Source organism: Helicoverpa armigera, chromosome 2, assembly GCF_030705265.1.
Source record: "Helicoverpa armigera isolate CAAS_96S chromosome 2, ASM3070526v1, whole genome shotgun sequence".
Lineage (NCBI taxonomy): Eukaryota > Metazoa > Arthropoda > Insecta > Lepidoptera > Noctuidae > Helicoverpa > Helicoverpa armigera.
The window spans coordinates 12165336-12188837 of NC_087121.1; the positions used below are offsets into that span (position 1 = coordinate 12165336).

Genomic DNA, 23502 nt, shown 5'->3' on the forward strand with positions numbered 1-23502 from the left:
GCTAAGTGAATGAAGAGTCGCCACCTTTTATTTGGCCCGGAAACTATTTACTATCTAAAAGATACTTTAAATTACCAACAGATGGCACTACACTATAATCATTTTTGTTTGTCAATATAAAATTATTTATGCAATATTAATTAGAGAAAAGTATGAGGAAAATATTAGACACTTAAAAAAAAGATAAAATAGGCGAATAAATTAAATACGGTTTGAAAAAGCACAAATATCAATTTTAATCTAAAAAGACCTGGTGTCAGTATTCGAAGTAACTTAACAAAACCGATCATCGATCATAACAAAATATCAATATGGCGGTTTTTGCATTCTGCGTACACGCGTATAAAAAGTAATAATACATAATAATTATTTGTTTTCCTTCGACCTTTTACTATATTAACGATGACATTTTCTATTGATGACATTGACAAGATGACAAGACATGACATTACTCTTTGGAGTAAAGTAATATATAGGGAAAAGAGAGCCCTCTTGCGTGATAATCATGCAAACCTATTTGTCAATGCGCCATCTCTCTCTAAATTGGCCCCAAACTACCTACATAGCTATAGCTATAAAAATATATATGAATCATATTCATAACATTTTCTATTAGGGTAAATAGCACCATGTAACTATAACATTGGTTATCGTTATAGTAACATTATGCTACTTACCCTAATAGAAAATGTCATCGTTAATATAGTAAAAGGTCGAAGGAAAACAAATAATTATTATGTATTATTACTTTTTATACGCGTGTACGCAGAATGCAAAAACCGCCATATTGATATTTTGTTATGATCGATGATCGGTTTTGTTAAGTTACTTCGAATACTGACACCAGGTCTTTTTAGATTAAAATTGATATTTGTGCTTTTTCAAACCGTATTTAATTTATTCGCCTATTTTATCTTTTTTTTAAGTGTCTAATATTTTCCTCATACTTTTCTCTAATTAATATTGCATAAATAATTTTATATTGACAAACAAAAATGATTATAGTGTAGTGCCATCTGTTGGTAATTTAAAGTATCTTTTAGATAGTAAATAGTTTCCGGGCCAAATAAAAGGTGGCGACTCTTCATTCACTTAGCTGTCAAAATGTACGGAGTGTCTCCCCCCTGGACTTGGTTTTGTTCTCACTAATGCAATTACATATATTTCTTTATTATAACAAAGACAGTCCTGTCCTGTCCTGCTTCCTCATAAACTCCCAGACTGTTTTTATAAAAGCAATTAGAAAGAATTACAAACTTACACTTATCCATCCACTTATATACCTCGTTTTATGCAGTAATAGCAAAGGCCAGAAAGCTAGATCCACAATATTAAAAAAAAAATGCTTTCACGTGTCAACTGTCAGTGTCAGAACTATCAAGTTAGTTGTCAATTTGTCATAAGTTTTGAATTCAGGATCATGAGTTTCAGTGTTTCACAGGGTTTAGTTTATTAATATAATGCAATAAAATGGATCTGTGTAGAGTCTGTCTTGCAGGCGGATCGCAGAAAGACATATTTAAGTTAGAAAATAATAAAACTGTTGATGAAAGAAGTTTTGTTGACGTTTTCATGTTTTGTTTGAGCATTGAGGTAAACAATACACTACTGCAATAGAAAGCCACGCTCTATAACACTACAATACTTAATTTCTTAAGTAATGTGTTTTTCTCTCTCTCTAGGTTGATGAGGATTCTAAAATAAGTACAAAACTATGTACAAAATGTTATGATAAAATATGGTCATTCCATGATTTCAAATGTTTAGCTCTAAGAAGCGATGTTTACTTGAAGTCTATACAAGAATCAAATGGTGTCAAAAATGAGGTTTTCTTACGTGATGACGATATTAAAAATGAGCACCAGTCTGTTAGTGATGATTCTATGGATGCAACTGTTAAAGAGGAACCAAAGGATGGATTTGATGATGGTGATACCGATGACGAATTCCTAAGTGTTATCAAAAGAATAAAATACGAATATAAGGAAGATACTGTAGAGAAGAGTAGTAGTAGGAGTAAGAGTATTTGTTATTTAATAGTTTCTTTTATTGTACTTACATTTAGATAAAAACTCGAATATCCAAAAACTTATCAATTAATAATTTCTTTATAGAACCACCAAGAAAACGAAAACGGGCTACTAAAACTCCCAAAACCAAAAGCACGGTGACAAAACGAATTTGCGAGGAATGTGGGAAAGCTGTGAAAGACCTTAAGGCTCATGCGATCCAGCACCTACCTGCTGCTAGTCGGAAACGCATCCCTTGCAAACTGTGTGACAAAGCGTTTTCCACTTACAGCGCACGCCATAGACATACAAAAATAAAACATTTAGGTACTAAACAAGAATGCCCGTTGTGTAATAAAGGTTGGTAGTGGTTTAGAAATTCTATTTCATCAAAAAATAATAATAATATACAGTATAATGTCACTAATCCATCACTTCGACAAGATCGGCATGTCCAATGATCTGGCACCCCTAGACCACACCTCCCTCACCCCTTTATACCTGTACGCTTTGGTCATTTCGTCGTCGACTTTACATTACAACATTTATTCTCTCTATGAAATGCTTTATTTTATTTATTACCTATGACTTTTTCTGTACAACCCAGTAGTCTGAACATTCCAATAATCCAGCACCCTCCGGTTTTCAATAGTGCCGGATTAGTGAGATTATACTGTATTATCATTTATAAATATTGTAAATCAAAACAAATATTCAATTGGTTTGTGTAAAACATTTTTTTGTCTGAAAGTGGTGCAGCAGAGTGCATGGATTAGTTTTGTCCTTACAGACATTTCACTGCATATAACTTTGTTACTTCCACTAAACTATTCTAAGTTCTGAGTAAGTCTCATGCAGAAACCGAATAGTCTGTTCTATTCACTGGCACAGTAGACTGCAATACATGATGACTGTTACTGTCACAGCCTTTTTACCATCCCAATGCTGGGCACAGGCCTCCTCTCACATGGAGAAGGATTGAGCATTAATCACCACGCTTGCTCAATATGGGTTGGTGATTTCAGACTTAATAGTCCAGGTTTCCTCAAGATGTTTTTTCCTTCACCTTTTTATCAGCCATTGGTGTCTAAGATTACTTAGAAAGTACATACAAACTAAGAAAAGTTGCATTGGTACTTGCCTGACCTGGAATCAAACCCACTAGGCCACCACAACTTTTTTTTGCATGACACAAAGCCATAAAAAAAATTCTAGCCACTTACAATATGACAAAAGTACAATCATGTCTAGTAAATAATGCTTATCCTGACTAAAACTCTTTCCTCTTGTAGTTGTAGCCCACTTAAAGCAACACCATCGTTTGATGCACAACCGTGATTCCCTGCCCTACGGCTGTGTGTCCTGCGGTGGTCGGTTCATCTCCAAGTCTAACCTGGAACTGCATATGACGACGCACACTAAGGACTACGCCTTCCCTTGTGATTTGTGTGATAAGAAGTTCAATACTAAGAGTCGAATGATGTTGCATAAGTGAGTTTGTTTTGTAAATAATGTTAATGTTATTTTTTTAACTACAAAACAATATTTTAGATAGATTATGCTTTATTGTACACCAAGAAACTACATTTATAATTATAATTTTACTATTCATTTCAGACGACAAGTACACGACAAAGAGAAATCGCACCTATGTCAGTTATGTTCAAAGAGCTTCTTCAAGAAATACCATCTGCAAATACATTTAAGGTAAATAGTTATAAAATACAATTACTACTTAGTTTTACCATAATGCAAAATTGGATAATTCTATTCTCTCCACCCAGAATTGAATTCCAAAAATAATAGGAATGCTTTGTACAGACTAAGCAATTTTACTCACACTAGGAAGGCGACGCGAAAGGGTGTCAGCATGTGAGGTCAGACTTTATAGTCGCGGATCTACCGTAGCGGGCACTGTGGACATTACAACCCTAATTTACTTTTGATGTCACAATTATTTCTTCTTTTTATATACTCCCTAATATACAAATGTGTACTCCCCTTATATACAAGGCCTATGTAATTACCTTATATACTAGCCCTATCTATGTACACCCCTTATATACTAGCCCTATGTACCTCCTATCACACACCTATAGACACTGATCTATCATTACTCTGCACAGTTTTAACATTGATTTTGTAGCGGTAGTACAACTCACAACACCGCCATCTACTACTCGGTGGGCTACTGCCCGACAGTTGTTGTCGGGGTGATCTATCTGTATTCACTGCGCGCGCGAACACTGCATGTGCGATGCAGGATAGTTGCGTCTCCGAATGTGTAGATGGCGGTGTTGTGAGTTGTAGTATCGCTACAATTTCTTCCAACAACCCAGGAGTCATTCAAAAGAGAAGCCGTACGCGTGTCCCGAGTGCGGCAAGTGTTTCTCCACGACGTCGATCCTGAAGAGTCACCGGCTCATACACGAGGAGGGGAAGAACCACGCCTGCACGCTCTGTGAAATGACTTTTAAGAAGAAGAGGTTTGTTCCTTTTAAGTAAAAATCTAAAGGAACAGTATTTCCAACTGCCTTACAGACAATATTGACAGCATTAAACAATATTGAAAGCTTCGCGCTTCATATGGAATAAAAATTTTATAACTACAGACCATATTTTTTTACTTAATTAATGCATCACCTATGTCCAGCAGTGGACTGCGATAGGCTGATGATGATGATGATGATGAATACTATCTAGCAAATAAATATCTATCATTGTCCCGTGAGAACTCCTTCTCGGACATGGATAGAAAGCTCCTTACGTTTTATTCTGATAAGCTATATAACTGCCAAGTTTCATCAAATTCCATCCATATGTTTTTTCAATAAATTGGAACAAACATCCATCTAGAATCTAGACATACATAAAAACTTTCACATTAATACTAATCACACGATGTCATTATGTCCCCAGCTACCTGACCATCCACATGATAAGTCACACGAAGGTAAAGCGCTACCCTTGCAAGTACTGCGGCATCAAGTTCGGTCGCTCCGACCACCGCAAGCGACACGAGTATACAGCACACGAGAAGAACTTCATCAGTCCTTGAAACTAGACCTTTAGCATGAGTTATTGATGCCAATAATGCTTCTGATAAAATCGGTCCAAATGTACGTAAAACAATGGTATTCAGCTGCATCCGGCTAAGACTGGAAGCCAGATTTTACATAGCTGGTGAAAGGCTAGGAAGGTCATGATGAAAATCGGTTGCACAGAATGACCATCGTTATTTTAATGTAAGTCCAATTTGACCCATATCACCCTTATGACATATTTTTGCATGATGTTAACTTTATTGGTTAGTTCCCTATGTGCTCAATGGCGCTAGTTTTTCTGTAGTTTTTTTTAAAGAATCGGCGAAAAAGGGATTTTATAAGGTTTCCGATTTTTCCTTTTGAGTTCCGAAACCAGAAAAAAAAAACAATTTCTATCTAATCTCGAGGCCGGTCACACATGCTAAAGTATATTTTAATTTTGTACCAAATAAAATGAACACGGTAAAATATTGCATAGTTAAATTGGAATAACTCGTGCTAAGGAAGTAGATAATTGTGTTTTAATTGTGCTCAAACATTTTTCATGGAATACGGACATTTAGAAGATTTGGAAAATTATAACATGGATGTTGTATTTTATATAAATGGTAGGTTAATCTTCATGATTGAAGGTTGCTTGTTAGTTAAAATTTTATTATAAGAATTCTATCTAAATAATTATTATTCAAGAATTGGCAATTGTTTTGGCGTATTTATAAATGTTATTTTCATATGTGGTGGAGTATATTAAGAGCAGAAACGCTATATTAATTTTGAATATTGGCCAATAATGTCCATTTTTATAATATCTGACACATTGTCTCGTGAGCGAGTTTCTTTTTTGTTACCTACATAAAAAATCTATAAGTTACATCAAAAATATTTTTTTGTTAAATCACTGAAGATGTCCATTAAAATATTATTGTAAATAATTAGATAAATGTTAAGTTTTAAAATTATACAATTCTTTCAACACAAACTCGTTTTAATCAATAAAATCCAAAACACACACATGCAAACATTATAGCAAAAAGGCACACAATTCATAATCTTCAAGGAATACTCATTTCGTTTCTTCCATTACATCTAGAAGGCCCAATTCATGTTTAGCTTGTTCTAAGAGTTCCTCATTCGTGAAGTCTAGATCCTTATGCATAAGGTGACAGTCTTCAGGCATCGACAGTTCAGGCGACTCATCGGGAGTATGTACATTCAGAGTGTTGAAGATGGATTCTAGTCTGTCCTCGTGATGGGGGTATTCGTTCTGCAGTACTCCTACGAGGAAACGTAGGCGTTCGTTCAGGAATCGTGCTTGGGCATGGTCGGCGAGCACGTTGTCCTTGGGCCTTCTGGAGCGGACGGAGCGACGCTTGATGGCTGTAGTAAGCTCACTGTTGAACCGTTGGGCGCGAACAACGCGTTCTAGAAGCTGTAAGTTAGTGTAATCAGATTTTTACATACACCATATCAACTATTTTGTTTGAGCTTGGACTGAGGATATGTTTGCGTTGCTGCAGTTTTATAAGGCGCATGCATGTACACCATGCAAAAATACCTACCCAATTTTCTTTTTCACTATTGGTTTTCCATACAGCGAAAATTATATATCCTACCACTATGTGCAATCGCGATAGGTGCTAAAACCACAAAATAATATAAAGGTACCTACGAAGAAATTTCATTTTTGTTTTGAGCCATAAGTGATACCTACATGGTGTTTAGTCCTATCAGTGGCGCGAGTCTCTCTGATGAGGTCAGCGACCTTTTCCTCGAGATGGACGTTCTGTGCACTAGTCTCTGCCAGCTCCTTGTCCAAACGCTCCTGGTCCTTCATCAGCTGCTCCATCTCTGCCTTCGAGTCTGCTAACTCCTGCAATTTACGTACAAACCGTACTATATTCATAGAGTTATTTTAGCAGGTTCCTCTTATATGCAGAAGTGTTTTCAAATGAGGACAGAAGTAATGATACGAAGAGTACGTAACGCTGCGGGCGTTAGGTACTCTCTCAGAGACATTTAATGATTACAATCCGTCATTCCTTAGAGACGGATTGTCAAAAAATCCTTCGCAAAAGAAGAAAGACATGCATCGCCTAAATGTAGTGTAATGGCAAGGATGACGAAGTATATAGCTGGGCATAATATCAGAGTGTTCATGTAACAAGCAGGGCTTGAAGGGGCCTCGTCCAATAAGACTCTCATCGATATTAGAATAATGGGCAGAACGACGTTGAAATATAGCTGGATACCTAATTTTCTAAATTAACTTTAGAAGACCATGTAATGTGTACCTTAGTGACCCTAGTAAGGTCAGCCTTAGCGAGCCTCAGCTTGTGATTGTAAGTAGTTTGCGAGGTGCCCACTGCAGTGCCGTGGGTCTTCTCCACGGCAGCGGCAGCTCTCGTCTTGTCCATTGCTGTGTCTCTTCGCGTCACGTACAGAGCCAAGTCTTCGGCTAGCTTCTCACTTGTACGCCGAAGTTGTTCACGACGAACCTACATTTGAAATATCGTTTTTGAGTATCCAAGACGGAAAGAGAGAAGCGGGTGGAACCACGGAGCAAGTATTGATTATACGCTTTAAATGGTCATTACAGATTTAAGAAACCATACGTATATCTAGCTAGATTCTAAGGATTTCACAGCAATCATACCTCCATTCTATGTATTTCACTCTTCATCAGTCCTATTTCGCCAACGGCTGACTTGGCACTCTTCATGTTTTTCTTCAGCTCCACTGCTAATATTCCCTGAAAAAGAAATTGGTTAAAAATCTAGTTCTTGTCGAATGAGCTGCAAGTTTAATCACCTAACAAGCTCTAGGTTCAGTCGAGTTATAACTTACTTTTAAATTTGGTTGACGGCCTCCGACTTGGAATTCTAACAACTGCTACTCATTAGCAACCGGGGGTGCCATCTTCCAGGCTCAGGGTTGCTTTATGAAAGATTCTAAAACCCACAAAGCGATAGCAGCCTGACCCGAGAATTGGACCAGAGACCTTTTTTTTGTTTTTTTTTTAACGACATCAAAAATCCTCAAATGACTCCTCCCGCTGTGGGTTAGCAGCGGTGAGGGAGTGTCAGATTCTTACTGACTAAAAACCGTCGTGTTCCGTCATTGGCCTTTTATGTACCAGGGCCGCGGTAACTCTTTCGAACAACCCACAGCTGGACCAGAGACCTCGTGCACAGGAGTCACGCTATTTATTTATTTATTTAAAAAAGTACTGCCACATCACAAACATGTAACATTCGATAACTTAAACTACTATTTTAGTTTATGGCCTGACGCATGCTATGCGACTACTAAACCAAGACAGGAAAGGCTACCAAATATTACTGACGATGATGCTAGGTACTAACCTTTCTTTGCCATATGAGGGCTTCCCTCTGAACTCGATCCAGTTCCTGAGTGAGGTTCATCTTGTCTTTATCCAACTCCTCAATTTCATCCTCCAGTTGAATTATTTCGGTTTCGGCATCCTGCACAAAAAACCATCATATCATCAACCGCAGTGGATACTCACGCTTTAATTTTTAACCAAGTTAAATTCTGTTTATTTCAGACGTAACATCCAAAGCTTCAACAACAATACAGGATTTACCGTCTGTTGCAGAAAGATCCATTAAATTTAAAGCTTCTTTAAATCTATTGCTGACTCTTTATCAACAAGATAAAAAGTGTGAGCAATAGACTTAAAGGAGCTTTAATTTTAATGGACCTTTCTGCAACTGACGGTTAGACCCTTCCCATTGCACTAACCTTCAAGTTAGCAGCATACTCGTGTGAGATGGAGAGGTTGGTCCGCTGGGCGCCCTGGTTGCGCTCGGTGGCGTCCTTGCGCGTGTGTTCGAGCACCTGCAGGCGTCCGCGCAAAGTGCGCAGAGACCGTTCCACGTGACTGCGCTCTAGGGCCACTGCCTCCGAATCCGCTTGTATGCGCATTATTTTCTGATCGCATATTTGGATCTCTGATAAAAAAAACCATGGTAAGTGTCAGAAATCATCAGAACCATGATATTAGCTTCCGGAGTTATTAGCAGCTAGTCCTCACGATTTTGAGTTTTCTGAGTTCTTGTTTTCGTTCGATTCGAGAACAGAAGCGCCACGTCTATCCCTAACCCTAGTCTTTGTTGCCATTATAGGAACTACAAAATCTGTAAAAAATTTAAGCAACTGCTAAGACGACATAAGTATCTAATTCCAGTATTTACAATAGAAATCAGATACTACTAGTTACTAACGTTTAGCAATGAGGTTTATCTCCGACACCATCAGATGGTGGTGGTCTGCCAGCTTGACGACATGTCCCTGCTGTCGCAGCCACTCGTGCTGCATCACCTCGGTGCGCTCGCGGAGGCACTTGATCTGCTTCTCCAGACTTTCGATACGACGCTCTTGAGGAGACTTCATCTGAGGATTTTATTATACTATGTTCGTAAAAAGGATAGTCTCATGTACCTATTTGATGTTTTTAGAGTCTGTCTTTTAATAGAGATCACGGTTCTATGCTAACGCTAGATTTCTACAGAGCAGGATGTTGTTGAACTTAAGAATAGTGCAGCCAACTCACATCGAAAATCTCCTTCAAAGTGATATACTTCTTCATGATAATATCAAGCTCCCTCTGCTTCCTGGTCTGTATTGACATCTGATGGCTATGTTCGTCCTGCAGGGCATCAATCTCTTTCTCCTTCTCCTTCACCATGGCCTGGCTCTCTTCCAGCACTATTTTGTTCTTGGCTTGGCGGTTCCGCATTATCTCTATGTCTAGCATTATGTGCGCGTGTTGGTTCTCCATTGACATAAGGGATATCTCCTGTTAAAACAAAATGGTAATTTGTTAAAGAGTTTATTTTCTCTACCTACCATGTAGACATATACCACATAAACCGCTGGTAGATGATGTACTCAGCACTTTGTGGCTTGCAGGTGATAAAATATAGACTATGGAAGAAGAAAATAAAATTGAGATAGGGCAGAAGGTTGACGAAATGAATGGATCCTGAATGAAGATAAAAGAGTTTAGATCAACAACAAAACAGATTTTAAATTAAATTCTTAAAATGTGATTGCTTCTTCATCATCTATATGTAGTATACCTGCTTCCTGGACATCTCCCTCATCTTCCGAATGCCATTCGCCATGCTTTCCACAGCCTTATCGTTGAGCAAACAGTCCTGCAGGTTTAGGAGTATCTCGTTCTCAAGCTTCAGTTTGTATTCAGCCTTTCTGTCCAACTCCTTCCCAGTGCTCTTCAGAATATTGCGCATTGATTGATTCTCCTACGAAAATTGTAAAATATCATTATCATCATGTTTTTCACGTCTTAAATACTTATCTTCTTATATATAAAAATGAATTGCTGTTCGTTAGTCTAACTAAAACTCGAGAATGGGTGAACCGATTTAGCTTATTTTGGTTTTAAAATGTTTGCAAAGGTGCAGGGAAGGTTTAAACGATACGAAGTTCGCGGGGTCAGCTAGTTGCTTAATAAATACTTACAGCTCTGATCATTTCATGGTCCCTCTCAGTCATTTCGATAGACTCCGTGAGCTGATTAATCTGAGCCTCCAAGGTCTGACGTTTTGCATCTTCCGTTTCATCTGTGAATTGCGAACAAAGCTTGAGGAAGGGGTTGTAAAAAGGTTGAGGTCCATAACTGACCGTTTTTTTAGTGATACAAAAATAACATAGGTATTCGTATATAAGGAGAAATGTACCGTGTACTTAAATTGGATTCCAATTTTTTTTATAATGTACTCACGCAATTTCATAGCATGCTCGATGTCGTAGTTGATTTTGTCCCTGTTCATGGCGATCTCCTTTCCCCTGTTCATCTCCTCCATCAATACCTTCTTAGTGATGTCCATAGAGTTCAGTAACGTCCGATAGTTATCTTGAAGAGTTCTGTCAAGTTTAATGTTAGACTCAAACCCAGTTTTTATACAAATTTTCATACCCATATTGTCAAAAAGGGTTGCGATTCTATTTCAGATCTTACCTTATCCTCTTTCTTAGCTACCATTTTTTCATCTCGCTGGCAAAAAGCAGAAAAATTTGCTGTGTTTCCAAAATAATGTTCTTTCCTGATGATCTCCCTAAAGATATCTCTTTCTTCATAGGTAAGTACCGTATACTTACTTGTAATCATCCCTGACGGAATCATACACCTTGTCTCTCTGCGTGATGTTGACGATGACAGAGTTCCACAGGCTGACCAGGCGACGCTTGTCCAGCTCCAAGTCTTCCAGTTCAGCTGCGTATGCTGTCACCTTATGGATTTAAAGAAAGCTAGTTGGAATTAAATTTAAACATTGGCACAAAAATTTTGCAACGGCTAGAAAGGTCACTCTGATCGCTTCATGGCTACAGGTCTCAATAGATTCAGAAGATATGCTTTTTTTTTACCCTATCGTTAACTTTCTCCATTTCCGAGTTCTTGATTTCGAGCTGCTTCTTGAACATCTCCAGCTTCGACTCCAGCTTCCACACCTCATTGCTCAGGCCGAACAGAAACATGTCCTGAAAGAATTCATTTTATTCAAGACAATCTTTTACTCGAAATATTCTCGGTTCCGTATCCAAAGGGTAAAACGGGACCCTATAGTTTTCGCTCCTCTGTCCGTCCGTCCGGCAGTCTGTCACCAGGCTGTATCTCATGGACCGTGATAGTTAGAGATCTGAAATTTTCACAGATGATGTATTTCGGTTGCCGCTATAACAACAAATATGAAAACTAGAATTAGATAAATATTTTGGGCTCCCATACAACAAACGTGATTTTCTTGTCTGTTTTATAAATAATGGTACGGAACCCTTCGTGCGCGAGTCCAACTCGCACTTGGCCGGTTTTTTTTTTCATCAAACAGTATAAAAAATTGACAGTCAAGCGTAATTGCTACTTTTATGTATTTAAAACTATCATACCAGTCGTCGCTTCTCAGCAGCGAGCGCCTGCTTCTCCATTCTCATCTTGTCAGACATGCGCTGGCTGACGGTGAGGTCTGACTCCGTCTCGTCGCGCCACGCCGACAGTTGATGGCAGAGCGCGTTCAACGCTTCCATTTCCTCTGTCGTCTCACGTTCTAATAAGTATAATTTATTTTTTATTGTTTTGTACACTTGTGTTTCTTAAGTCTATTTGTACGGTGCCTCGGGCATTTGGAGCATAACATTGTCCATTCATGATATCATGGGGGCAGGAGACTTGGGTGCTTGGTAGATTACTAGCTTCTACTAGTACTAGTTCTACTAGTATTGAGAAGTTACTAGAGCAATTAACCCGGACCATTTGTACCGACACATGAACGTGAAAATACAAAATATATAAATAAACAATAAAATTTGTTGGACTTTGATATCTGTTTTTTGAATATGTGAAGATTATTTTAAATACTAAAGGAGATCCAGGGCATTATATACCTCTAGTCATATCTTCTTCCAGTTTAGCCTTAGCTTTCTTGTATTTCTCGTTCGACTCCTTCGCGCGCTTTTCAGCTGCCTCGCGTTCCATGGTGCGTTGCGCTAGCGTGGCTTCATATTCTTCTATCAGCACCTACAAAACAAACAATTTATAAAATCATCACTTTCTCATTTAAATGGTTGTCGAGAGAAACTACTAAATACATTCCAAGAGGCTTTGAAGATCAACGGGTAGGTACACTAATAAATCATAGGGCTCGATGACATTATGAAGGACTATAAATCAAAACCAAACTTAAACATCCATATTTCGTTCAATCTATATTCATAACTCGTGCTGACCTTTAGTTTAAGCAGCTTAAGCATAAATATTATAACAGGTTAATGAGCACGCCGTAAATATGTTGATTAAATTAATATAGTTGTAATTACACTTACCCTTTGCGCGTTTGTGTCATGGTCGCTACGGTAGATGGACTCTAGATCCTTGTCGTATTCTTGCTTGCTCAGTTTCAGCTCTTCACGCTAGAAAAATGTTTAAATGAGTAGCATTATCAACATTAACTACTTATGAAGAGAAGGTACCAAAACTGATGACCACCCGTGCTTCAACCAGATTTACGACTTTAGACTGTTCTTAATTCTAGGTTTCTTGGTGATGCTATTAAGACCTTTATAATGCTATTAAACAGAATTTTAGAAAGTATGACTAGAATTCGTCATGAAAGAAGTCGGTTGAAAAGGTAAGTATTAAACACGCCTGCAGTAAACTGTGCTCGCTCTAAAGGTAGGTAACAGCTCTGTTTCATGTGTTACGACTCGTAACTTACGAGAGAATCTAGTTTTCTACGGTTGAGTCCGTTTTATTCTTGGGTACATCTTACCAGATTAAGTATCTCCTCCTCAGCAATAGCGTTCTCTTTGATGAGGAACTGCTTGAGCGTCTCCTGGAACTTCTGCATGAGCGGGTGCGACGCCTCCAGCACTGCGGGCATCGCACCGATTTCACGCTGGTTGCGCCATCTAGTGCGTATGAAATTATAATGTAAGTGGTAATGGAACATAATGTAGTAGACACCAAAATGCCATCAACTTTATTCAGGTTGCTCAATCGTTATTATGGTGTTTTTTGGAAGAGAGCGTCTAAGCTACTACTTACAACTGCCGACAACACATGCATTGACTGCAAGAAATCTAAGTCGCTTCCAAATAGCACCTTCACGTAGTAATCTTCCGTTCAAAGTGCTTGCATAAGTTTAGAAAACATGATTGTCCCTGCGGGCCCAGCATGGCGATTCTACAAACTCTTTAAATAAGAACTTACTGGTCAAAAGCCTCCTTGCCAGCTTTGTGGCAACGGCACTGGTTGACGGGACAGCTGCAGCACAGACAGACTCCATCCTCAAATCCAGGGTACTCGCATTCGCAAGCAGGATCCTAAAACACAAACAAACAGGAACTTGTATGTTGCTTGATCGATATCTTATTATTTTTTTACCCAGATGCCAGATTTTTTATGAGAAAATGCGTAAAAAATAACAAAAATACTAACATGAGGGTAGATCATCTTCTCACTCTTGTACAAGAGGCATGTTTGCTCGTGGATGACGATGTCGTGGTCATCCCGAGGACACTCGCAGTTGATGCTGAGGGTCGACTCCTCAGTAGTACTATCCTCCGTACAAATACAGGGCATTGAACCCCCTGACTTGGGTTCCGACATTTTAACTAAACTCCTTTACTTCAAACTATAAAAATCCAAGTGTTTTTAATCCACCAAATAAATCACTAATTCCAAAAAAATTGACAATGAGCAATCTTGTTTGTTGCTAGACAACCGTTTTTTTTATTTGAATTGTAATTTTATGGCTGGCTACAAACGTGTAATCGTAACTCCTTTCGCGATGCGTTGCCATAGCAACGTTTTGTCAACAAAAGCGCGGGACGTTGCGAAGTAAACAAGATACATTATTGTAGAAATTCAATAAATTAAATATGGTAAGCGATTCTATTACTTGTTAATTCGATCTGGTACCTAAAGTGGTCTAAAATTTTATTTGTTAGGAACTAATGTCATGTCTGTTTTGTAGATTCTGTCCCGATCAAAGCCAGCTGGCGAGAATCGCACAAATACAGGCAGCAGTTCAGCTAAGAAAAGTTTTCCAGAACTAGAGGATTTTATACTGAAAAGAGACTATGTTGGCGCTCTTACTATGCTCGAGGTAATTTCCTGACCATGATACTCCTTAATAATTTCTTAAGACGCAAATTAATTCTTAAAACCTTGAGCTCCTCCTATTTACTCCCTTAGTACTCCTTTATATACTCCCTTATGCTCTGACCTTATATCCTCTGTTATATTCTACCCTATACAGGCAGGTACCTACACCCTTATTTACCCGCCCTTGATCTACTGTCTTAATGAACTTTATTTTTAGTTCCTAAAACACGAAGGTAACGTGGACGTATGGCCAGACGTCTGGGGCGCATGGTGCTGGTTCCACCTGGGCGAGTACCGGCGCGCACTGGATGCGTACTTGCGTGTGCGTACTAGAGAAAAGTTAGATGCGCGGGTAGCTGACAATATCGCCATGGATATTGCTGTGTGCTACTTTTATTTAGGTTTGTTATGATGAAGAAACAGAGCACTTAATGTAGTAGCTAAAGGCATTGTTATCAAATAAAGGCAAATATTTTTTAAAAGCGATGATGCTTTTCTCTTTGAACTTTTTCTTAATGCATACTTTTTTGAATTCTGTTGATACAGTCATTGGTTCTGCAAATGTACTGATAACAATATTTTTTAGGAATGTACCAGGAATCTCAAGAAGCAGTTGAGGAAGCCCCAAAGTGTTCCTTAAAGGTAAGAATAAGAAGATAATTAACACAATATTAAACAATTATCAGACACCTCTATAAACCATCCAAATTGTTCCTCAGACCCGTCTCCTATTCCACCTAGCTCACAAGCTAGGAGACGAGGAATCTTTGATGCATGCACACGCAACTCTTCGCGATGTGCCCGAAGACCAGCTGTGTTTGGCATCTGTTCACTACCTGAGAGCACATTACCAGGAGGCTATCGATGTTTATAAGAAGCTGTTGTTGGAGAGGCGGTAAGTTTGGATATTGCAATGTTATTAACAATACTGTCTTCTTAGAAACTTTCATGCCTTGACTTTTGAATTTATAAATTTACAAAAGGGTCCAAAGGGTTTTTCAGTTAAGAGTTTGTCAGAAAGAAATTCAGCTTGAACTTTTAACCACTTTCTATTCTTATCTGGTATTATTCTTCTTTGACGCATATGACACTTACAGATACAAAAGATTTGACAGAGACGATATGGATTGGATTAAGATGTTGTCTGCTATTGATAGGTAATTTAATGGCATTCGATCATGTATGAGTAGGCTGATTGTTGGTATTTATACGTCATATATGATATAAGGATACGTAGGGTAGATCATACGTTAAATCTGTACTTTATGTTAGAGTAAGATTTCATGTAGGTAGTTTTTTAACATTGCCATTTAACTACCTACCACTTTTGCCATTTCAATAATTAGAAAAAGTAACGAAGTAAATAAGTTTTGGAAATTAAACTTCAGTATTTAACTTACCTACTTGAATGCTCTTTTCTCTCAGCACATACATGGCTCTGAACGTATATGTAGCTCTCTGCTACTATAAGCTGGACTATTACGATGTATCTCAAGAGGTGCTTGGAGTATACCTAGCCCAGCACCCAACCTCCACTGTCGCTGGGAACTTGAAGGCTTGCAATCTTTTCAGGTAAGAGGAAAAGTCCTAACCTTTTTAACCGTTTTGGGGCTTAGTACCACATCGTCATTATCATCATTCCCGTGGCGCTTTTTATTTGAAGTCGGCGCAGCATTTTTTCTCCTTCCATACTCTTTCCATATGCCATCATCTCACAAATACCAAACTACTTACTTAGATTTTGCCAAAATAGACCTCCATTTAGAATGTAGAGGTATAGTATATTTATACGTTATATCCTCTATTGCATGAGTTCTTGTCATGTTGTAGATTATACAACGGCAAGGCAGCTGAAAACGAACTGAAACAAATGACCTCAGATCAGCACACATTCGGACAAGATTTGGTCAAGCATAACTTAGTTGTGTTCAGAAATGGTGAAGGAGCATTAAAGGTAGGTACCGGCCCCTCTATTCCTAAGATTCACAAATTCATTTTTTTATAATATATCTGAAATATACATAATAATAGCATGCCTAAAAAGAAGAGTATTAATTAGGTACTTGTACAATCAAAATCATACTATAGTTATACTATTATATACTATAGTAAAAGTATTTTTCCAGGTACTACCTGAGCTAGTAGACGTGGTACCCGAAGCCCGGCTCAACTTGGCGGGCTACAGACTTCGCAACCGAGAGCCCTTAGAAGCAAGGACGCTTCTGGAACCCTTACAGCCGACCTCGCCGCTACACTACATCTTGAGAGCTGTGGTCGCTGTCAGGCTGTACAATGAGACTGGAGATGTGAGTAACTACGTAATTAGGAAATAGATCCAGATACTAACATGCTCTTAAAGGTTTACAGCACATAAGAAAGAATGGCTTCGATATACCCAACTCCCTGTCTTCAAAAAATCTACTACCATTCAATTACCAATAAAATTGGTCGTTTTTTTGATAAAGTTTGAAGAAAACAAGTCTCTCTGGCTCTCTTTTAAAACTTTCTCTGTGCTACTGATAGTTTGCAAAACTCTCTCCTCAACAGGATGAACAACTAAAACTAGCCCAACAAAGTTTCCACCTAGTAGGCAGTTCGGCGTCAGAATGCGACACTATCCCGGGGCGTCAGTGCATGGCGTCCTCCTACTTCCTAGCAGGTCATTATGAGGAGGTGCTGGTCTATCTCAACTCCATCAAGAGTTTCTTCGTCAATGATGATACTTTCAACTTTAATTATGCTCAGGTGAATATGATTTTACAGACAATTGTGATGGTTTCGTGGTGGGAACTTTGAGGATTTAGGAACTTTAGGATACATATTCTCGTGTTCTATATTGTATAGCATAAGCCAAGATAAAATGAATCTTCTTTATAATACTTCATTACTTGTTATGCCTTTTTCAAAATTCTTTCTGGATCATGGTTACACGCGTTGAAAAATATGCTAAGGAATATAGGTTTAGATAAAATGATTCTCAAAGGCTACGAGTAAACTTTTCATGCCCTCACTTGTAAGTTCTATAATCTACAGGCTAAGGTAGCGACGGGTTTCTACCGCGAAGCTGAGGAGAGCCTGCTGACGATACAAGACGAGAGCATCCGCAGCTCCTTCACGTTCCTCGCCTGTCTCTGTCGGTGCCACGTCATGAACAAAGACGCTCAACTCGCATGGGAGCTATGTGTTAAGGTAACAAAACTAGGATAATAACCGGCTCCCCAAAAACTCCCTAAAAAGAATGAGATTGTCAAATTGGCAACTTATTTTTTGTTTCTTCTAATTAGCTTTTTCTAGATCTGAGTTTTCCAGTAGCTTTCTTTATTCCCAAAAATCGGAAGCATACAAAAATCCCTAGCTGTTTGTTTGCAAGCTGTTCTAAAAGACCACAACGGCGAAGATCAAATAAATGCACCTACCATATGATCTCTGATTCACCCTTAAGTTGACTGGAGAGAATGCCTGTGGCACTAAGTCCGCCTATGTAATATTATGTTGCTTTTAGTTGATTAAAAAATAAATAAGTGCAGAAAAATGGCTGACCTTAATAATCGTGTTATTAGAGGATACAGTTAAATGCGCAGTTTTTATTAAATTTAATAACAAAGATCTGGGTACTCAGTTACAGATGTCAGTAGCCATTCTTAGGTCGGTACTAAAGATCCTAATGTATTCCGTCAATTATTGACAGTCAGCGGGCACTCCCGACAGCTTCGCGTTGCTACAACTGGTCGCTAACGATAGCTATCGCATGGGACAGTTCCTAGTCGCTGCCAAAGCTTTCCACATGCTTGACAGGTGAGCTCAATATCATAGATCTATCTTGATCATATAAGTGGATCACTGCTATTTCATTCGGTACATGAATATTTTTTTCAATCTAAAATACTCTGCAAAATAAAATTCAATGCATAAGTATGGTACCTACCTTCCATTTTTGTCGGTATTAAACTTATTGATTTCACATTATTCTTCGACCATCAAAACCCTTGATGATATTTACAGTTTCTTTACAAAGGCAAAATGTTATCTAGGTATATTTATTGTATCAGATTGGACGGAGGTCCAGAAATGTGGGAAGGTCTTCGCGGTGCCGTCTGTGGCTGTGCCCAGGCTGCTGCAGCCAACAAACCCAATGCTGCTACAGACTTGAGGGATGCCCTCGCCCTCCTCAAGGGACCAAGGTCTCACACGAGGGCAGATAACATCGTGAGGACCATCACCAAGTGGGCCCAACAGAATCGCATCCCTGTGTGATCGGAGACCAAGGCTTGCAGTGTAGCGTAGCCTTGCAAGTAGTGTAGCAATGTTTGAACATTGTCTGTAGGTAAGTGATATGTTTTCAAGTTCAGTAAAGTTTTTTAAACTTTTTCGTACTTTTTTTTCATTGGAGAATCGCGGGACAGTTGATGTCTTATCTAGTCGTGTTTCTCAAGTGACCTGATCATATAGAAAAATCTAAATTTTTAAAGTAGCAAAGTTAATTCTTGACCAACTTATTATCCAAGAATCAGCGTAATGACATAAACCATAACTGGATCTAATTTAATCATCCATGCATGAGTCATCTCGCAGAAATATTAAAGGCATACAAATTATTACGGCACACAAATTAAATGACTTGTACTCAAATAGAACCAGTATCGGACATATCCACAGGTACGGCCTAAATAGGTAGTTATATTGAATATTTATAGTGCCGTAAATTGGCGTTCCTATATGCCAATGTTATTTCTTAATCCTTAGACACGTATCATGGCTGGATTTGGTCTCGCGTGGCCCAGATCTAGAAACTTAATTCACTACTTCCTTTTAATTATCTTAAATGTCCGCGCATGATGCCTTAACGGAGTGGAGAACTTAAATTGGTTGTTTTATGAAATTGTGCTGGGTTGTATGTTGATATACAAGGTGTGCAACAAATACAAGGTATGACTTACTTATATATGCAATATTGGCATCAAGACATATTTTAGTGCACAAACGCAAGAGCTCTCTATATTGATCAATGTGACGACATATCTGACAAGAACAGAGAAAGATCAGGCTGAAGACTGACATCTTCGTGAACTCAAAAGTATATTCTCAATCCCAACTATGTATGGTCGGCTTTCGGCGGTTGATTGCCGTTGATTGGCGATTGTACTTTAAATATACCTAGATAGTGAATGCATTGACCCAGCTACTACCCGATATTTATCCCTTGATAATAAGATACTTTCATCTTTACGCAACTTTATAATTACACCCACCGCAAAAACTACGGGGTGCAAAAAGTTCAAACAATATTCTTATATTGCTAAAATATTTCGTATGTTATGCCTAGGTACATAAACTACATTGTGTGTCTATGTCAAGTCGAACTAGGCGAGTACAGGGCACCGGTTTTAACTTTGATAGTTTCGACATCCATCCGCCATTTCCGCTGAGAGATACCTGTACTAATTAAGAGTCAGACAGGCTTCATAAATAATTATCTGGTAGATTTAGCAGGAAAACTATGTTTATCTCTACTAAATAGGAGTTAAACACCATTTAGGATTAATACCTAGTAATATTTTAAGGTTATACCTACAACCACTAGTTAGATTAAAATCTAATTATAGGTACGTAAGTAGTTGAGTTATTAAACTAGGTTGAAGTTATATAGCAGAAAACATAAACAGTAAATATATGGATGTAATAGGTAAATCATATAGGTACCTAACTAATGTGCTCATAGCCGGTGTTATATATAGGGCCTAAGCAATAGGTTTCTTGTTATTTGCACGCCAGATGGAATTGAGAGCAACTTCGATTTATTCCCAAGCAAGTTTGCTTCCCAGTTCCAAAATGTTTAGGAGCAGGTAGGTAATCTCCTCTCCAGTCTTTTCCGAACTTTTCGTCCATTTATATCCTCAACTTTATGATGAAGGGTAGGTAAAAAATAAAGACATGAAATGATGCAAAAACTGCATTTATTTATTTATAAAACTACATTATATTTACATAAACGTAAATAATACGATGCGTCAAGATCAGGTCCGTAGGCAACAGTCAAAGCAGTACATAATAAATAATAAGTTACATTAGACGGGCGAGGTCATCAGGCGCGCCTAGTCTTGCTGAACAAACCTCTCTCTGGGAGACTCGGGCCGGAGGGCAAAGGCGAGAAAAACTAGAAAATGGGCCGCGATACGACTTTACAACTAGACTAAAAACGTCCAATGTTACATTTTGACGTTTTTTTACATTTAGGAGATATTAACAAACAGTTGAGCCCAGTAACAAAAATATAAACTTCTGCAATAGACAGCTAAACAAACATTACAATTCGCCTTTGCCATGTAGCCGCGGCCTATGATTTCTAACCAAACTATTAACAAAACAATCTTAGTCAAAAATCATTCAACAACCATAAAATCACAACCGTTATTATCAAAATCTCAACAGACTACACTGTTCTAAACTTGAAATGTGCTTAACTCCTAACATCAGAAAACAGTGTTATACTAAAACTACTCGAGACATAGTTACGGCAAATTCGAGTTCCTATTCCTACACTATTTTCTGCAACGTTACGCTAAAATGAATCTTATGTCGTTCAGCAAGGAGCTAGGTTGCTTTGTAGTCGGTGGTGGTGGGATTAGCCCCAGGGGTGGGCGACGCCGACGCCGACGTGGGCAGCGGGGAGCGTGTACCTCGCGACTGGGGCGGCGACCGCGACCTGCGCGGGCGCTGCGTACACCTTCGCTACGGGAGCTGCTACTGCTACGGGTGCCTAGAAGACAAGAGCGGATAGAAGATAAATTCTATCACCTTCACGCTAGACAGCTCGGATTTTCCTGATTTTTCTTAACGTACATATCTCAAGACTGGAAGAACAACAGTACCTTTGTCATACTGCAGATGGTTTATTACCTAAATTATTCTTCCAAACTTCGAAAAACTCTTACCGCATGAGCTGAAGCGCCCGTCCTCTCAACCACAGCGTTGAAGCCATTGATCTTGTCGGCCGTGTAGGTGACCTTGCGCACGTGGCCGTCAGGCTCCACCAGGCTGTAGGAGCCGTGGACGACGCCGTTCTGCAGCGTCTCCGCCGCGTCCTTGTGGTCGCCGGTCGCGGGGTCAGCCACGCCGTACGAGAAGCTGTACGCGGGGTTCGGGTCTACGGGCTCGGCACGTACCACCTGGGTCCAAGAAGTTAGCGAAATTAGAGCTTCGGTTTTCGGCAATCTTAGGCAATTTTCGGTGGAACTTCAAAGTACTTAAGGTAAAGAAAATTTGTACTCCCAGGAATTTTTCTGGTGCGGAAATTCTCTATGATTTTGATAAAAACCCAGAAAAGACGGATACAGAATATTAAGGATATCTAAAATGCTATCAATTTCACATTGTTCCTTACCGCTTTAACGACGGGCGCAGCATAGGCCGCGTGCGCAATAGCGGGTGCTGCGTACGTGTGCGCGGTGATGGCCGGCGCGTACGCAGGCGCGTAGGCCGGCGCCACCGCGTGCGCGAGGGGCGCGGCGTAGGCGGGCGCCGCGTAGCCGTGCGACGCGTAGCCGATGCCGTCCAGCAGCCCCGGCCGCGCCAGCGCACCGGCGCACGCGCAGCATAACAATAACAACTAGGCAGAATGAAAATATGAATACATACTAAGCTTCCTTGGAAACACACACCTCATTTAATTACAAAAATCTTTCTAAGGCAAATAGACTCTCTTTTGTTTGTAACATACAGTATTCATGTAGAAAAGATAGATGTCTTTTCTATTTGAATAGGTATCGGGACTGAATCCAAATGATCAGTATTCCAAAATCTAGTTTAAGTTGCACAATGCATGCAACAACCATGGGTGTACACCCATATTATGTGACAACTATGATTAAGATCTATTTCACTATCGCTGGTCGACCGCATTGATCACTGATTTGATAAACAAAGGTAAGAGTTCACCAGATCAGTCCTTTTGTGTACGTTTCTATTGATCTTGGTGAACGATAACCGGCTTGAACTGAACGATTTATAGCTTTCGTTTTCCAAAGTGGAAACCGCTTTATTCCCTATGGAAAAGTGTCTATGAACATGAAATTGCAAATTTTGTTTGCGAAAAGCTTTGTTTGTCTTTTTGTCTCTTAACTTCTTTATCCCTTTAACACAATATTATCTAAGTGATTTTGTTATATTACCTTAGCGAGCATATCTGTCGCGTGCGCACGTCGTGGGGTGTAGAGCACGTGTGTGGCTCCCCGCCGGCGCGCCGTATATAAACCCGCGAGGCTCGGACCACGCACCTCTACACTTGATACACATTTCGCAACAAGGATACTGGCATATGTGTATAACTTAAAGGCTAGCTGTGCTTAATTATTAGGTTGGGAGGGCCGTTAGTTTCGGCTGTTTAAGCTTGAACATACTCAATTCTAACTGAAAGGTGGTAATGCGGCGTAGATCGATCGTATTGTTCTTGGACAGACGTTTGATGCGCCATTTTTCTCAAAACCTGTAGAAAGAGCCCTTTCTAAGAAGGTATGAACCAATTCAAATAAGAGATGTATTTTATTCAAGAGAAGATGAATAACCAGAGATGAAAGCCTAGTAACAAATCCAAATAAGAAATAGAGGTAGGTAGGTAGAGGTACCTACTAGGTAAACTGTAATTATTTATTTACTCTGCAACTGCCAGACGGTAGTGCAACTCCCTAAATCGAAAGTTCTAAATAGCTGATGCAAGAAACACAAAGTTTTGCGCGTACCTGTCAATTTATCAGATATCGTGTATCAATATGGACTGTTATGGACGTATAGGCTTGGCATAACGTGC

General features: G+C 39.1%; 4 protein-coding genes across 5 annotated transcripts; 2 read left to right on the forward strand and 2 right to left on the reverse strand.

The window, feature by feature from the left end:
• The first annotated feature begins 1359 nt into the window (after positions 1-1359).
• LOC110379245 (oocyte zinc finger protein XlCOF6.1) lies at positions 1360-5375 on the forward strand. Of its 2 annotated transcripts, none has more exons than XM_021338841.3 (7): positions 1360-1593; positions 1683-2004; positions 2115-2369; positions 3302-3500; positions 3627-3716; positions 4349-4495; positions 4929-5375. In XM_021338841.3, exons 1-7 carry the CDS (start codon positions 1471-1473, stop codon positions 5065-5067), a joined length of 1275 nt encoding a protein of 424 aa, XP_021194516.3. In that variant the 5' UTR covers positions 1360-1470; the 3' UTR covers positions 5068-5375. The 2 variants fall into 2 exon arrangements, with proteins under 2 accessions (XP_021194516.3, XP_049699562.2); XM_049843605.2 differs by having other exon boundaries at positions 1361-1593; positions 1683-2016; positions 4929-5358.
• A 648-nt stretch (positions 5376-6023) lies between these two features.
• Positions 6024-14293, reverse strand: LOC110378317 (coiled-coil domain-containing protein 40). The gene is made up of 19 exons (XM_064040281.1): positions 14031-14293; positions 13803-13915; positions 13363-13501; positions 12917-13003; positions 12479-12611; positions 11984-12141; positions 11465-11578; positions 11198-11328; positions 10821-10963; positions 10559-10659; positions 10156-10338; positions 9627-9872; positions 9298-9466; positions 8816-9024; positions 8416-8535; positions 7707-7802; positions 7345-7548; positions 6765-6923; positions 6024-6482 (listed from the first exon to the last, which is right to left on the reverse strand). Exons 1-19 carry the CDS (start codon positions 14199-14201, stop codon positions 6117-6119), a joined length of 3042 nt encoding a protein of 1013 aa, XP_063896351.1. The 5' UTR covers positions 14202-14293; the 3' UTR covers positions 6024-6116.
• Positions 14294-14417: 124 nt separating this feature from the next.
• Positions 14418-19056, forward strand: LOC110379228 (intraflagellar transport protein 56). The gene is made up of 13 exons (XM_064041882.1): positions 14418-14476; positions 14569-14700; positions 14917-15100; positions 15286-15341; positions 15419-15594; positions 15797-15856; positions 16125-16271; positions 16530-16653; positions 16826-17005; positions 17247-17444; positions 17733-17888; positions 18388-18494; positions 18749-19056. Exons 1-13 carry the CDS (start codon positions 14474-14476, stop codon positions 18951-18953), a joined length of 1728 nt encoding a protein of 575 aa, XP_063897952.1. The 5' UTR covers positions 14418-14473; the 3' UTR covers positions 18954-19056.
• Positions 19057-20636: 1580 nt separating this feature from the next.
• Positions 20637-22959, reverse strand: LOC110379253 (cuticle protein 21). The gene is made up of 4 exons (XM_021338850.3): positions 22868-22959; positions 22081-22305; positions 21632-21865; positions 20637-21456 (listed from the first exon to the last, which is right to left on the reverse strand). Exons 1-4 carry the CDS (start codon positions 22877-22879, stop codon positions 21322-21324), a joined length of 606 nt encoding a protein of 201 aa, XP_021194525.1. The 5' UTR covers positions 22880-22959; the 3' UTR covers positions 20637-21321.
• Between the last annotated feature and the right edge of the window lie 543 nt (positions 22960-23502).